This window comes from Rhipicephalus microplus, chromosome 5 (genome assembly GCF_043290135.1).
Source record: "Rhipicephalus microplus isolate Deutch F79 chromosome 5, USDA_Rmic, whole genome shotgun sequence".
Taxonomy (NCBI): Eukaryota; Metazoa; Arthropoda; class Arachnida; order Ixodida; family Ixodidae; genus Rhipicephalus; species Rhipicephalus microplus.
Window position 1 is genome coordinate 65,167,158 of NC_134704.1, and position 16,545 is coordinate 65,183,702.

Here is a 16,545-nt window from a genome sequence, read left to right on the forward strand (position 1 = left end):
CTTTTCTAACGGTGAAACTGTTTAAAAATAGCAATGGAGCATGACGCGTGAACAGAAATGATTATCATTGTGAACATGCGCGCTCTTTGTTTCGTCATCTTCTTTTCCTTCGCTCGCCGTATGCGCGCGTCGATTCGATAAACGTGGGAGGCGATAACTCCGATGTGCAAGAGAACAGGCACCGAAAGATAACGAAAGACAAGACAGAATGAAGCAAACATAGAGAGAAAAGGGGAAAAAGATCCTGGCGAGACAGGTCTTGAGCTCTCGTATCCACGATCAGAAGGCGAGCGTGGTTACCATGCGGTTATCCAGGCGCGCTCGCCGAATGTAGTCTGGCCAGGCATAGTACGGAAGAGTATAGCAAGTGGGTGGGAAAGAAAAGAGAGGTTGTGGAGGAGAGAAAAGAGGAGGGGAGGGACTACAGCATAGCGTAGAAAAACAGAAATAGGAAGAACGAAAGAGATAAAGGGAGAGAATCAGAGAGAGAAGAAATGTAGGAATACGTAAATAAATAGAAAGGATGAAGAGGGAAGCTGAAAACAGAGGAAGCGAAAGAGAGAGAGAAAGGCAAGAAATAAACAGAGCAAAGAAGGAAATTGAAATAGGGAGAAAGAATGATTTGTGGGGTTTCACGCCCCAAAACCACGATATGATTATGAGAGACGCCGTAGTGGAGGGCTCCGGAAATTTGGACCACCTGGGGTTCTTTAACGTGCGCCCAAATCTGAGCACACGGGCCTACAACATTTCCGCCTCCATCGGAAATGCAGCCGGAAGAGAGAAAGAAATATATAGATATAAAAAGACGCACAGATGACTGAGCAGAAAGAAACAGAAAAATAAAAACAAACAAAGGAAGCCACCCAGGTTGGAAGTTACTTCATTCCTGGCACCACTATTGCGAAGCAGCTTCAATATTTAGTTATTTTTTCTTACCCTGGAACGCATTGACTTTACATCCGAGAGGCTGGTTGTGTGGACGACGTTTGTTACCAGACTTTCGAAGCGGTAAGGCTATTTCGCTCGGTGACGTGATGTTGTTTTCATTAAGCGAGCTATCAACGCCACAGGAAAAATTGTTGGTTTGATTTTTAGTCCTCGATACACGTATCTTTAGTATTGTCGCTTGAGTCTGCTTAATTTTTTGCTTCCCACAGTCCGGATGCCATTGTGGTGAAACGGTTACGAAGCTCGACTGCTGATTCGAAATGTGGCGGGTTTGATCTCCGCCGAGGCGGCCGCTGTTTTGATGGATAAGATAGCGGTGGAACCCCATTTTCTTAAGTTTAGGTGCACGTTGGGGAAACTCGTGAAGGGGAAATTTACGAAACCACGCCTACGGCCTGTTTTGCGCTTCTGACGAATAAAAGTGCTATAATACTTGAGGCCCTTCTTGAAACGGCAAGAAACGCTGGTACAACTCTGACATAAACTGCCCCACTCTCCACCGGGATGAGAATGTGTTAGTTGTGGCTAGTGCCACTAAAATATGTCTGGTTATAGTCTACCTTCCTTGAACGCCATTTCAGTCTGCGTTACGTTCGGCCATGTTGCGTGAATCCGTTGTCAATAATAGTTCAGGTGTTACCATAACAAAAACGAAAGCTCGTTTGAAGCCATAGTCTGAGGAGATAACCGCTACAGGACCTACTCGAACACACACACACACACACACACACACACACACACACACACACACACACACACACACACACACACATATATATATATATATATATATATATATATATATATATATTGTATGGTCGCCTATAACAATATAAACGCCTTAACAATATATATATATATACATACATATATATATATATATGTATAGTCCAGTAGATTCTCTGTGAGCTGTCACAACGTGGTTTATTTCGACGTTTTGGCCTAGAGTCTGGCCTTCATCACAATCCTGATGAAGGCCAGACTATAGGCCGAAACGTCGAAGTAAACCACGTTGTGACCGCTCACGGAGGATCTACTGGACTATATGCAACGCTACGGCCACTCAACCACCATGCCTGCTCATATTTATATATATATATATATATATATATATATATATATATATATATATATATATATATATATATATATATATATATATATATATATATATATATATATATATATATATATATCGATGATGATCGCAGGTTAGACTTTCTTTCTGTGCTCTTTGGAAGCCCTGCGTGCATGGCAGCGCGATATTTGCGCATCGAACCGCAGCGGCGCTCGCTTTTCTCGAGCACTTTCGGTGCTAACCGTCTTAGCGGCCATTCATTTTACTTTATAACGAAGTGAATCGGAAGGACGTTGCCGGAGGTGAAGGTTCTCCATGCTTGCTCGAAGGTTCTGTATAGTACCGCCCCCTTTTACACCAGCTGGACCGCCATCACCTGCAGCTTTTGGTTGTTTTTTAGCGTGGGATATCCACGCTCTTTCGTCATTTTTTTTTTTCGCTTTCGTCTTACTGTTCGATCGTGAAAGGAAAAGCCACTGTTTGTAACTTTCGAAGCGAGCGTACTCCTCTTGCACTTTTAACCTGCTTTCGGGCGTTTTCCGAGCGATGGCGCTGAGCGGTCGTTAGTACAATTCGGTGCATCGGTAATGTGGGTGCGAAAGTATGCGCCGCTCTGAATAGTTAGTGCCATAATTATCGTGGGAAGGCTTCTAATATGAACAGCAAGGCAGGTTTTGTTAGAACCTCTCATGTCTGCGGTCCATGGCAACGCTTGTGGGCATCATAAGCGGGTTTACGCCGCAGACATTGGGTAAGTCCACCTGCTCACTGGCAGTCTGCTAAAAAAAATGAAGGCAACTGTTATCTCAACAAACGATCGTGTGTGACACAGAACTCCGTGCGATCTGTCAGAAAGTTATCATTACTTTAAACGTGAAAGTATGACAGGAATGGAGCAAAGCCCCTACACGCGAATGCCGCTACATAGCAACAGATAGCCCATTAAATAGTGTGCGCGTTAACACACTCACACTGGTGTAGCGTGATACTTTGTAGTTATAGAGTGCGGACGTTGTACTACCACCTCGAAGCTTAAAAACTGGTGTATAATAAAATATCAGTGTAAAAACACACCCTGAATACTTGAGAAACATATAAATGCGTTAACCTGACGAAGCGAGCCGCCACATTTGCTGTTTCAGTGGTGTCTGCAAATAATAAACGAATAAATGGTTACAAAATGAATAAAAAAAATGAATCACCAATAAATAGAAATTTACAATTATCTGTTTCTAGCTCCCAGTCAATACAGATTTGTACGGATTTCTCAAAACTAAATCTTTTTTCAGTTGCTGAAAACTTTTCTTGATTTATTCATTGGCGATGAATTCGATCTTGAGCTGCAATGTTTAGCTTCCTGGTTCGCTGAACTGATAGATCAACCACCCTGTAAAAGCAATGGTCCTCCACCTGCTCCCGAAACTATAGGACGAGTTTTCCGGCCACCAAGACACATCTTTCCCTATAATCGATATGGCTTTCCTTGTGGCCTCGTGATACAAACGGGTGGTTTTAAATTTTACTTTCTTGACCCTTCCACAACCTTGTGGGTATCCGCAGAGCTCACTTGCTAACAAAAAAGCTGTAATAAAAGACTGGTTCATGCAAGCCATTTACTTTACGTTTTACGGTTCAGGGGACTATCCTTTCGTTGAATTTGACGTGATTCAGTTCCCTAAATATTTTTCTTTTGAATAGATGGGGCTTAGCGTCCCAAAACCACCATAAAGTTGGTTGTGAGAGACGCGGAAGTGGAGGATACTGGAAATTTCGACCACCTGGGATTATATCACGGGAGCTTAGATCTAGGTACGCGGGCCTCTAACGCTTTCACCTCCTGTGTAAATACGGCCGCCGCCACCTCGATTCAATCTTGCCAGCTTCAGGTCAGTAATGTACTCACTAGACGACCGTGACGAGTGTTGGCGTTCATGTAAACTTCATGCTCAAAATCTGCACTAGCATATTACGCAGTTGAATAATCATTGTATATGAATGCAAAAAGGTAAACACATGCAGGGGTGCTGAAAAGTTTTCGGGTTCGCGCAGAGGGCGCAGAGTCACAGCGTTGAAAGTGCGCAGTTATTCAGTGCAATCCATTCTGAAACAGATGCTCTATCTACGTTGCTGTTTCATCTCTTCTAGTTCGTTAAGAAAAAAAAACATGTTATAGGTGTTCAAAACAGTTCTCAACCAAATGTGTGACGTCAAAATGCAGCCACAAGCCCTGCCGCAGTGGTCTAGCGGCTAAGGCCAGGCCGCGGGATCGAATCGGCCGCATTTCCGATAGAGGCAGAAATGTTGTAGGCCCGTGTGCTCAGATTTGGGTGCACTTTAAAAAAACCGGGATGGTCGAAATTTCCGGAGCCCTCTACTATGGCGTCTCTCATAAACATATGGTGGTTTTGGGACCTTAAACCTCACATATCAATCAAAATGTTGCCACAATGTCTTTCAAGTGTGTTCAAGTTAGGAAATACGTGGCAGTTGGAAGGAACCAGGTCACATAAATAGCGACTGGTGGCCAATCATAATCACAAGGTCTTCAATTAGGCAGACACAGCTTTATATTTGCGCAAAATTGTTGAGTTTTAGTGTCCCAATTTTATTGGAAATCAGGCTTCAAAGTCTTACATCGATGATTTCGTTAGGGAATCACTTATTTAGACCTACAGTTACAAAATGCTGTAGAAGAGCTTACCTTTGTTAGCGTGATTGTGGTATTTTGCGTCAATTAAAACTAACCGTAATGTGTTTCGGTGAAACTTCGTCAATATTTGTTTCAAATAAAAATACTGTTGTGTTTTAGGGCTGTTCTGAAAATTTTTGACTTACCGTTCGAAAACTATTCGAACAACATTCGATTAGTATTTTCATTCGATTCTGTGACATCACTATTCGATTCGGTTTCAAACTCTACTTTTCGCACACGCCTATTTTCATAATTAGGCTGTTTGTCATTTGTAGAGATGCTGGCCGCACACTAATTGGTAGTGGTAATGGACTTTACGATAAATAATTTCCTCGATAAGTTGGCAGTTTAGTCACCAGCCTGGCCAATTTGCAAGCCTGAATGATAAATGCGCGCGAGTTTGCAGCCAACGCCGGTAATGCAATTTGTTAGAAACCGTGTGCGCTACACAAAGACTGTGCAAGTATATATATTGAATTAAGCTGCGCAGGCGGCAAGCTTGCACGATGTGGTTGATTCGCGCGGTTGCCGCGTTAATAACTCCGCCGCCGCACTGCAACCGCAAACTTCTGATTGCCGTGCGCGATTGCAGACTCGGTACGAGTATTGATTGGTTAGTGTCCTGCGAATCCCCGGCACACGTTCACAGAAGCTATAGGCAGGGTTTGTGGTGACAAAGAGGAGCGCCGAGCGAATCGTCAACGCTGTTCCGGCAATTAGTACACAGCTTCACCTACGTTCCATTCACCTGTATCTGTCGCACGCACCCCGGAATAAAAGCGCTTGCTTCCTCCTGTCTGACCCTTTTGCCAAGCACATCGTAAAAGGCCTAGACATGCTTAGAATGCTTAGGTTGAGAAGATCTCATGAATAGCAGCGTACTAAAGGAATAAAGCGGGAAATCCTCGCCTTGATATTTTGTTGCGCAGGTAGTCCAACAGGCAACGGTAACAGAGAATTTAGGTGTTCATGATGCGCTTAACGCTAAAAAAAAATGAATAGGAAACCCTCACAAGGTCTCTTACGTATTCGCCAAAGACGACTCCATAGCAAAAGTCATCGTTTTTTTTTTAGCCTCGATTTACTGATACTCCCCTACCCTTCTCTGGATGCATTCTGCCCCATCTTTTAAGGACAAGGGTAAGATTGCTCTCTTGAAAATTAGCTTTTTTTCTCGTTATCAGTTTCATTTCTTCGTTGCCTTGCATAAACCAGTATTACCTCAGTTCTAACTTACGGCTCCTTTCCCTTGGCGCACATCGTTTCTAGTTTTGCTTACCCAAATGCGTCTCTTCTACGTCTTGTATATTCCGATTTCTCTTGACTTGCTTCTCGCCGGCTTCCTATCACGCGTTTATGCTTCGGTCTTCATTCGTTGTTTCTTGTTTGCTCTTCAGTTCCATTCTTCTGAACAAGCACCACTCCACGCATTGCTCGCTGAGTAAGCGGAACACGGTAATCAGACAGGCGCGTTCCCACGCAAAAGAAAAGGAACGCAATGAATGGTCGGTTCTGTGTTCATTTGAAATGGAGATCCCATCTCAACGCGGGCTGGCTGCTCGCTCCGTCGCTTGCGCCACTGAGAGGAGAACCGAGCGGGGTAGATTAAAGCCCTCGCGAAGCCGAGCACGTTTCTTTCTCTTCTCCGTATTTTAGTCCTCATTTTGATTCTTCCATTTTGCTCTAGATTTACGCGAAAAAAAAAATAAACGAGCACGAGCGCTGAGAACTGAAAAAAAAAAACAATTGAAAGAACAGTGGTGGCGAAGCTATAGACTGCAGCTTGTCGCGGGGAAATCGCGAAGCCCGACGGATGCGCGGCCGAAGTCGTGGGTACACGTACCCCATTCGTTCTTTTATCTTGCCCGAATTATTCCGCCTTTTCTACACTACCAAGCTCGGTGCACAATCTGCTCAGACTCTCCTTCTTTCATTGTTTTTTTTTTCTAGCCTTTGTGTCGCTGTAGAGTGAGCCGACTGCAAGCCGCCGGTGAGCAGGGCAAGAATGCAGTTTTTGCGCTTACCTTCTGATGGCTTTTGTAGGTCGCCCTCACAGCATTTGTAGGGATTCTTTTTCACGTTTTGTAATCACCCTTGGATCTCGGCTGCAGTCTCGCGCTAGCTTTTGCTCGGGACTTCGTTATACCGCAATTTTGGTGTACTATGGACGTCGTTTAGGTGAAAGTAACGATCCCTCCCCCTACCTTTTTTGTGGAGTGGAGTTACAAAGTTGTCTGAACCTGTTGCTTATTAATGAGTTGGTTTCAGTACACTCGTACAATTTGTGTAGGGTTTCGTGCCTGCAGGGCGTATGACGCTACGTAGTGGAGAGCTCTAAAGTGGTGCGGTGCTGCTGACGCACGTATTCTATATTTCTGGTACTCGTGTGCTTCAGCGATCTTGGTGTTCTCTTTCGTTCTTCTTTCTCTTGGGCCGTCTATGTTTCACTTGTCTAGTTACATCCAGCGTATTTAAAAAGAATGAACACTTACCGATCGGTATGCTATGAAGCCTCAAATTATCCCCCGTCAAACACACACACACACACACACACACACACACACACACACACACACACACACACACACACACACACACACACACACACACACGCTAGTGTTGTCAAACAATTTTTGAAAAGTACCCACGTCATGGTCAGAGTTACCCTACTTTATCATGTATGATTCTTAACACGAAAGTGTTTTATGCCGGGGTCCACTACAGCTCCGATGACGTATTTCCGTTACGGATATGACGTTGTAAAATATATACTCAAAAATGGCGAAGAAAAAAAAAACAAGGAAAAGTTTCGCAGTGGTGCATCAAACACGCGACCTCGCGTTCCTTAGCACGCGACGCTATCCACAAAGCCACAAAGCGAGCCATCTACACTTTGTTAACGGGGAGCAGTCATTCATATGCACCATGTACCACTGGGGGGTCCTCTTCAGCGCGTTTTCGTCATCAGTAGTGAGATGGCACGACTGACGCGCGTCGGGCGCGCGCGCTAAAGGTCGTCGAGCTCCACCACTTCTCGCGTGGCTGTGGGACCCACCACTTTCTCGCAAGCACCACCACCGAGAAGTGGTGCTGCGTGCTAGGCCACAGTCACATGACGGGTTTAAGTGCGTATAGATGCTCTTCAGCGGGGTGGCACACTCGTGCGCGCGCTTATCTCAGGATTCGAGTGCTATGTACTTTTTGTGCGTCCTCCGCAAGTTAGCTTTGAAGTTACAGTAGTGAAAGAGAGCACGACCATCAATGCGCTCGTTGCCATGGTGGCGTCTGCGAAAGCAGCGTGCTGCTCACAAACGAAGTAAAAATGGTGACAGTGTCTTGCGCTCGTTCTTTGTATACCTGTGCGTTCATTTCGTGCGTCTTTCTGTTTGAGCAGTGTGATTTGAGTGTTGTTGCTGCACGCTCGTCTTGTGTACGCTCATTTCATGCGTGCTATCTGCTTGAGGTGTGCGCTGCAAGTTCTGAGTTTAGTCTGATGTGCTGTTTAGTTTAAGTTTAAGGTTTAGCTTTAGTTTAGTTCAATGATTAGTTTAAGTCGGTCATCCAACTGGGTGCGTGCTAGGTCACTAGCCCACATGACCGCTTGTGTTTTAGGAACAGCATTGGAGAGGTAAGCTGGTCGATGATAGAAATAAATCAAATACTTCTGTTTGGACACGTTTCAGTTTTGTGTTATACCGATTCTTAGGACAAGGGATCAACCGTGTTTTTCTTCTTCTCCGGTGACTGTATTCAATGCAGCGCCCTCCAAAGATTAGCGTATCACCCTTCGCGTCTGCCCCTATGCTGGAGACATTTTATTGCGATAGCAATTATATGGACATTCTGAGCTGGAATTTGCCGCCGACGTCGGCTTCGACGTGTTTGGCTTTGTTCAAAGAAAGATTTAGTTTTCAGATTTATTCAGCAATGTCACTTTCACGGATGTCGTATCAACCGTTCCGGTGATCGATGGCGTTAGAAAAGTGAAAATTATCTTACGCTCGATGAGAAAATCGTATTACCGCCCTACTACCTCCGAAAATATACCATACAAGTGTGGCAATTGTCCTATGGCTGACAACCCTAATGTGCGCCGATTCACATTCGCTTGTGCGCATGCTCCTTCAAGGAAAAAAGGCCGTGCACTTGTAAAGCTTTATTCAATCAGAGAGAAGGGCTTTCGCAACAAACAACGAGAGGAACAATTCCACAGTGTATTGTTTCTCTCCTGGGTCCCGCAGGGGATGCTTAACTCGTCGCCTATAACCCCTATTGTTTTTCCATATTTTTCGTTTCTATTTTTATTCGGTATGTCTGCTGTATGGAAATGTCACCGCTGTGGCCGGGAACTGATCCCGTGACTTAGTGTTTAGCAGCATACATTATCAGCGCAACTACCAGGGTTAAAAAAAGTTAACGGTTAAACATTACTGAACGGACGTCACCATTGGCACGTACTCCAGACGGCTGTTATGACATGTACTTCCGGGGGCCACGCCTTGGAAGCGCATTGATAATTCTGGGACATCACTATTTAATTAGTTGCAAAGGTGGTGTGCGGTCGCGCTTCCGTTTTCTGGGGGGGGGGGGGGTCTCTCCGGGATTTTCATGTTACAAATGTGGCAAAACTGCACAACCTTATTTCAAGGCACCGAAAAGTTCAATAAGCACGAACTGACCACTCGGGAAGCGTGTAGTACAAATGGGCACATCACAATTAAAGCCGATCGAAGCAACATGTGATGTGGGACAGCCTTTCGTAGTTGTCGTATACAATTTTAGACGTGTAGTCTATATGAGCCATGTATACCATGCGGTAGACCTTATAGACCTTAAGTGACCACAACTGCTTTGGACCCCTCTCACACGGCGTTTTCTTAGGCCTTGTCGTTTTGCAACACACAATTAGCGGATTCTCAAGTTATCTCTGGCTATGTTTCAACATGGTGTTGGCATCACTGCACCCGTTGCAAACGATGCCCCCAGGTGACAAGCCCTCCCTTCAACCAGACCACCTCGTTCCCATCATCCTCTCCAAAGAACAGGTCAATGCACCGTTCCTTCACAAGCTTTTTGTCGTGGTAATCCCATGTTTGCCGCCCATCTAATTGTCTTGCTGCGCACAGCTATGATCGTTCGCGCTGGCCCAACACGCGGTTACGTTATCCCTCGTGTTCCGAAATAGTCGGCCGTCCTGCTAATCTCTGTGAGCCAGGCTGAGCGAGTTCTTGCATGCATGACGCGGGCCCGACTAGGTCCCTCGGCACTTAAGCTGAAAGGAAGTAGGCGCGAGCGAAAGCGAGAGAAAATAGAACGTAATGAGAAGACGGAATATAAAAAGAGCAAGTAACGGAAAGCAAGTGAGGCAGTGGTTTGCACTGCTCCTCTTTGTACGCATAATCACATAGTCTTTCTGCGTCGTTTTGGTAAATTTCTGTTTTATTCTTTAACTGTGCCTTTGTTGCCTTCAAAAAAACATGACTTACTGGTGGCTGTGCAAACACAAGCTTCCTTGCTTAGCGACAATGGCAATGTTCGCGTGGCTTTGAAGAGCGAAAACTTGACGATGAAGCTACATCGACGAAGAGTAGAGATGGGAAAAACGCTGAAATTGCAGCTGAGTTAGATGGGCATGAATCCATCCGATAGACAACAACCGCGCATGTGACAGAACCATGCAGTGTGCGCCTTGCGAGAAACGTGTTGACAAAAATTAACTATAAAAAGTACCAGGTTTGAACAGAACGCGCAGCACCGTCACAACGAAAGCTGAATGCCTTTCTGGAGCCTTTTGAAACACGTTTAGGGCAACTAGTACACAAAGCACACTTGTATTGTACCCACTGCGCTATAAATTAGCTCTGCCGTGGTGGTCTAGTCGCTAAGGTACTCGACTTCTGACTCGCAGGTCGCGGGATCGAATCCTGGCTGCGGCGGCTGCATTTTCGATGCCAGAAATGTTGAAGGCCCGTCTGCTCAGATTTGGGTGCACGTTAAAAAACCCCAGGTGGTCGAAATATCCGGAGCCCTCCACTACGGCGTCTCTCATATCATATCATATCATAATCATATGGTGGTTTTGGGACGTTAAACCCCACAGATCAATCAAATTGGCGCTATAAATTATATCGAGCGTCTACTATGCTATTATTCGCCATTTGTCGAAGAAGCGTGGTATACCCGCCACGGGCTTGTAAAACATTACGAGCATTTTGTTCTTGTTGTGGCTGATAACAATGAAGAATTATGTGTGAGGGTTTTGTGATTAGTTGGAGCAGCCAACTACCTACTCTACGCAATTCACACTGTGTGATGCCTGGTTGTTTTTTTTGCTGTTTTAAAACGCTTTATTGCACATGTTAACGTGATTCCTTATACATAGAGCCTGTATAGGGTGATATTGGAATGAAGTGTCAGGCACCGATTGACGAAGCTGCTCAAGTGCGCTGTGATGTTTAAACTATCGACCCTGTGCCGCAGTGGCTTACTCTTCTGAACGCTTGTGTGTGTTAGCCCGATTTTTTGAAATACCTTTTACAGATTGAAACAATGTGGGCGTCGTTTATCTTGAAATAAATCTAGTGTGACGAATTTTGTTGTTCTCAGCTCACAACATTTACAACTAGCGATTCAGTGCATTAAATAAACAAAAAGCACCGACCTAGCTCAGTGGTAGAACACACAGGTATCACAGAGAGGACCCAGTTTCTAACCCCGTTACATCGCATATTTAGTTTTTTTTGTCTTATTTCGCGCGATCGTGGTTACGAACACCTGCGGTGGTCACGACAGACAGCTGCGGCACTCTTATTGTGGTCTCGACTAGCTTTTGATCTAAAAAAAAAACACTATTCTGGACACTTAATAGTCGAGAATTCCAATAAATATGGATGTGGGCACTTGCAGAAGCTTTGTCTTTTTTCGTGATAACGTACTTAGTCTGAAATTGTGCAAAGTGTGAGCTGTGATGATGGAGAATGAGACTAATTGTTTTTTATCTTGTTCAATCGACAGCATATAAACAACATAACATGTGCTTAGAGGGGGTAATGATGTAAAACCATTCTCAACTTTATTAACCTGTCAAGAAAGAAGACATGCTGTTTCAGGTACTCGAGTGTTGTGTAAACCAGTGTGGAAATCTCTTCTCATTTCTTTTTTGCTAAAAAACGTTTGCGAGTAATTTTATAAAACTAGAAGCAACGCACATACTAATGAAAAACGACCTTGTAAGCTTTGCAACGTTCCGTTGCAGTTAAAAGGCTGCTTCAAACTACTAGTGAAATGAGAGGTACGCGTGAAGTTTCTGCTGCATTTGTTTTTGTGTTCAGCCGTATGCAATGTCTGTTTAAGCACAGTAAATTGATTTTAACATAAACGCGGCATTTTTTCAATTGAATTGTTCCTCTCGAAGAATAATGAAGTGAGCGGACTTTCAAAAATGTTAGACTTGACAATCGCCCGTTGTCGGAGAAAAGGGCCTTAGAACAGCGGCCGGGACAGTCTTTAGCACGGAAGGCTTTCGAATGTGGATGCGTTTCTGGAGGACAAGTGCTCGTAGAGACAGGCTTAAAGCATTGTCGTTTACCGTATTATTGTTTTGTTTTTTCTTTTTTCCTTCATTTATAACATCTATTTTCTATCATATCTTATTCTCCTTACGCCCTTCCGCACAGAAGTTTGCAAGATGGTCTGAAAATTGGCTAACCCACCTGTCCAACCGTTCTTTTCTTCCTCTTTCTTCGCTGAGAACATATTGCTCTGGATACTGTACAGCGAACAGCAACAATTTGCAATAAGTGACATTCCAAAAAAACGTATATTCCTGCTTGGGCTGGGAACATAGCATCCGAACAACATTCTAGCCTGTCGCAGTTATTGCAAACTATACATTCACCCGCGAGATTGGAAATGTCATTCAAAAGGAGAGCAAAAATTTCCCGAAGCCTACGTCCTGTTTGCTGTTGGGTGTACGCACCACACACTTTGGCTCCGCATCATTTTCTCTTATCTTTTGTTTTTCTACGTGTTCCTTGACAAATACTTACTTACGTCTTCATTTTCATTTCGCTTCCCTCTTCAGGGAGGTGTGGAAGGCGCTACTGCTTGGCCAAGTTCTCTCGGGCCTCCTGTGCGGCACTGGAGTCACCAGCCAAATCCTACAGTCGCAGCACAACCTGCAAATCCCCACGGGTGAGTGATACAATCAAGGCTGCTTGGCTCCCAGTTCGTTAAAGCAGACGCTAAGGGGCAAGTAAGCGGTTTCCCAGCTTTAGCTTAAGTTACAAGGGGTCATTTCGTTACGTTTCCCTAAAAAACAATAAAAACACAGTCGCCTTCCACTCGTATGCTTCGCATAACATCGATTCCCAGAATACGTTGGATCTACTGAATTTTTAATTTATATCACCAAAAAAATCAGTGAAGCCTGCAGTAAACCGCGCAACGCTTGACACAGTGAAACTCGTTCTGAAGACTAATCTGGTTTGCTTTTATGCCATTGCTAGGTGATGTTAGGTTGTTTTTGTGTCGATTCTCAGCGCAGAGAAGTTCGAGTTTAGTCGATGAAAGTCATACGCACGACTTAGGCACATCGTCGTTGACGTTAGCCTTCCAACACTTAAGAATATCTCCGCAGCCGCCGTTGCCTCTCCCGTTTCCTAGCATTGCCTCGCTGTACGTAGTCCGGGTGTTTGACTCGCCGTTTTCGCTTCTCAGCCATTTGTGGGCTTAACTGTGGCCTTTCTCATTTGTAGTGAACCAGCGGTGCGTAGTCGTTGTCACCCAATTTTTGTGGCACATACCCGTCATTTACCGGCTAACCACCTTGTCCTTCCTCCTTCTTTTCTCCTCCTCCTCCCCTTCCGTTTTTAATGATGATAGTAATTTGTTACGGGTGAACAACGAGTGACCTATGAGAGATGCTGCAGTGTAGGACTCCGGAAATGCTGCCGCCGTGGCTGAGGTTCGATCTGCGGGTCCATGCTCGAAAACCATAACCTGTTGACCACCGTGGCAGGAATTCCTTATTTCAACAGATTTGCTGCTTGAGCTCCCATCATTGGTATGCCGTACCACGATTCACTGGCTCACTATCGGTCCACTATAAAGCTCCTCCCAGTCCTGGTTACGATAACAGTTGCTTGTACTTCGTGATGAGTAACTGTCGTTTTGGCCATGAAGCTACTAAGCAATAATAGACTTGCCAAAGCTAGAGTCGCCTGGTAAGGCAAAGCAGACCGATAGTTCGAAAGAGGAGCAACAAGAAATGCTGGTGTCTGAAGATGAAACCATTGTCAAAGTTTGTCGTGGCAGGGACGAGCGCGAGGAGTTCTCCAGAGTTTATATAGAAGGACATTTTATGATGATGACTATGATGAGTACGACGGCTACGATGATTAAGCTTGGTCAAGACAGCTGACCTCTCGTTAATAATTGCTGTCGTCTCACTCATACTTACGTACTAGTAGTTTGCTAAAACGTCGTAGCAATCGGTTGAACTTGGCTATAGCGCCCTAACACTTCGCTACAGCCTAGAAAGAACCTAAAAATCTATCCAGAAACAACCCTCATAAACTGTTGTTTATGAAGGCCTAGAAATGACCTAGAAGCGACGAGGTTAGCTCGCAGAATCGTCCAGTTTTGTTTTATCATGGCTTGCGTGGTTTAGTGCTCAGTAAAAGCTTTACCGATTCTTGCGTAGGTGGGACATGAACAAGGTGTCTTCACAGTTATAATTGGTCGTACACGTGCATTGTGACTGCATGCATTCAGGCTGTTCAGAACGTTACTACTCGTTCAACGGCTTTTTTTTTTCATATTATTACTCTGGCTTTGTAATGATGGTCGTACACTTCACTTGAATTTGTTGTTCTTTTGTTGCTAAATATTTTTTTGTTTTAGTAGCGTTTCGTCCTGTGTTTCGTAAAGTCTTTGTTCTAGTAGCGCTTCTACAAGAATAAAATTTCATGTTGTTTTTCTTATTGAAAAAAAAAACCTTTTGATTGCTGGTTCATCGTTGTCGTTGGCTGTCGCGCTGCTCTTAACCATAATCAGATGGAACTTGACAGATTTGCTTGCGAGTGTTAAAGCGCAGTATATAGACACGGCATTCAGCCGTGTTGTTACAACGCCGACGACGCTTCTTCTCGAATTCAGCGCAGAGCTTCGTCAACTACGTGCTGCTGTGTGCGGTGTTCACCACGTGGCTGGCGTGCCGTGGCGGTGATGCAGGCCTCATACCTGTGCTCAGAGCCCGTGGTGGACGCTACTTCCTCCTTGCGTTGGTGGACGTCGAGGCAAACTATCTCCTGGTCAAGGCCTACCAGTACACCACGCTCACCAGCGTACAGGTATGCCCCGTGCGCTTCGACCACTTTACGGTGAAGGCTGTGTATGGCTAGGCGAAACCAAAGCTGTAGGTTCGCCACAAACAGTCTTAAGAGTCTCCACTGTGAGCGCCGTGAATTACGTCGTTGTCTGCGTCGTACCAAAGCGCGCGCGCCATTGGCAGCAGCGCCGCTAGGGAAGCCATTGTCTGCGTCGTGCCCAAGCATGCACGCGTGCCATTGGCTGTGTAGTCAGTGACGTCGTTCATCGTTTCGCAGCCGTGCTTCCGAGCTCGCGTGCAGAATCGTACAGACGCCTGACCAGAAGACACGTTTTCAAGAACATCGCTGACAGCTGATGCTTGAGAGAATTCATTTTCGCCGGGCCGATGCAGCAGTATGGGCACAGGAACACGCATGGGTGGCGAAAAGTAGGCAGAAACTGCGCACCGAGGATCCGGCAGCTTACCGAGTTAAACGCAAGCGACAACGGCGAGCCGATGAACCGGCGTTGCGGACAGAGCAGCGTCAGTGAGGCGATGGCGGGAACGCTCTTGCTGGGGACAGTGCCCGCTTCTTCGACTTAAGCTGTGACGTCTGAAGCCACCTGCGGCTGTACGTTTCAGCTTCGCTGCTGAACCCTCTGTACGGAGTGCTTGGGTGGCGATTTTTTAAGTATATGCACATGTCGCTAAGCAGCGGTATCTTTGCTCACTATCCATAAAGGGCCCAAAATGCCACGTCGGCAGTCACGCTCCAGGTCGCATTTACATTTAGCTATATTTCTTGAGGGGTTTTGTATAGACCAGTTTTTTAATTACTTGCAAGGCGCAGCCATCTTTGGGAGTGACAGCTGATTACGTGGAACGGACGACTACGCTGTTCTCCACACATGATGGCCGCCAGTGTCGACTCGACATCGTCTGTGATGTAATTATCCCGCGCCCCAAACGCCAGCCTCATATGCAGATAACTGTGGTTAAGATTACATATGCTTGTTTTAAACGTGGGTGTGAGTATCAAAACAATCTGGCCTATATAATAGAGGCCTTTTCAGTGCGACACACACCTAGCGACACTCTTGATTCTCTCCGAGACACGTCTATAGTCGAGCACTTCCAATTTCCAAGCACTTCCAAGTAGGTACGAAATTGATCGTTATTATTCATTGATTTAGGTTGAGTTGTTTACATAGGAGATCGACACATAAATAAACACAATGACCAAAAGACTGTCAGGATTAATAATGAGAATTAAGTAATTGATCAAATTCACCTCGTCAGTGCGACAAAACATGAGTTTATCCGAAGTTCAAATAAATGCCAGACAGCCACTACCAGACAGGCAAGTCAGGAATTACGGTCGTTTCCTAGTTGTCTTAATAGCGATATCGAATATGTCCACTTCAGCAGCGGGGTGGGAAATTGTACGCATCAGCTGCGGAGGCACGTCACGCATTGCGTGTTTCATCATATGGCTTCAAACGAATTTGCACG

At 45.1% G+C, this 16,545-nt stretch overlaps 1 protein-coding gene across 1 annotated transcript in view; it reads left to right on the forward strand.

Moving 5' to 3' along the window:
- The window catches only part of LOC142761696 (solute carrier family 35 member F2-like), a 240,889-nt gene that overhangs the window by 201,169 nt on the left and 23,175 nt on the right, over positions 1-16,545 (forward strand). Inside the window, exons 3-4 of the mRNA XM_075895631.1 lie at positions 12,805-12,914; positions 14,880-15,073. Coding sequence (XP_075751746.1) covers positions 12,805-12,914; positions 14,880-15,073 — 304 coding nt within the window. The remainder of the gene's footprint in view (positions 1-12,804; positions 12,915-14,879; positions 15,074-16,545) is intronic.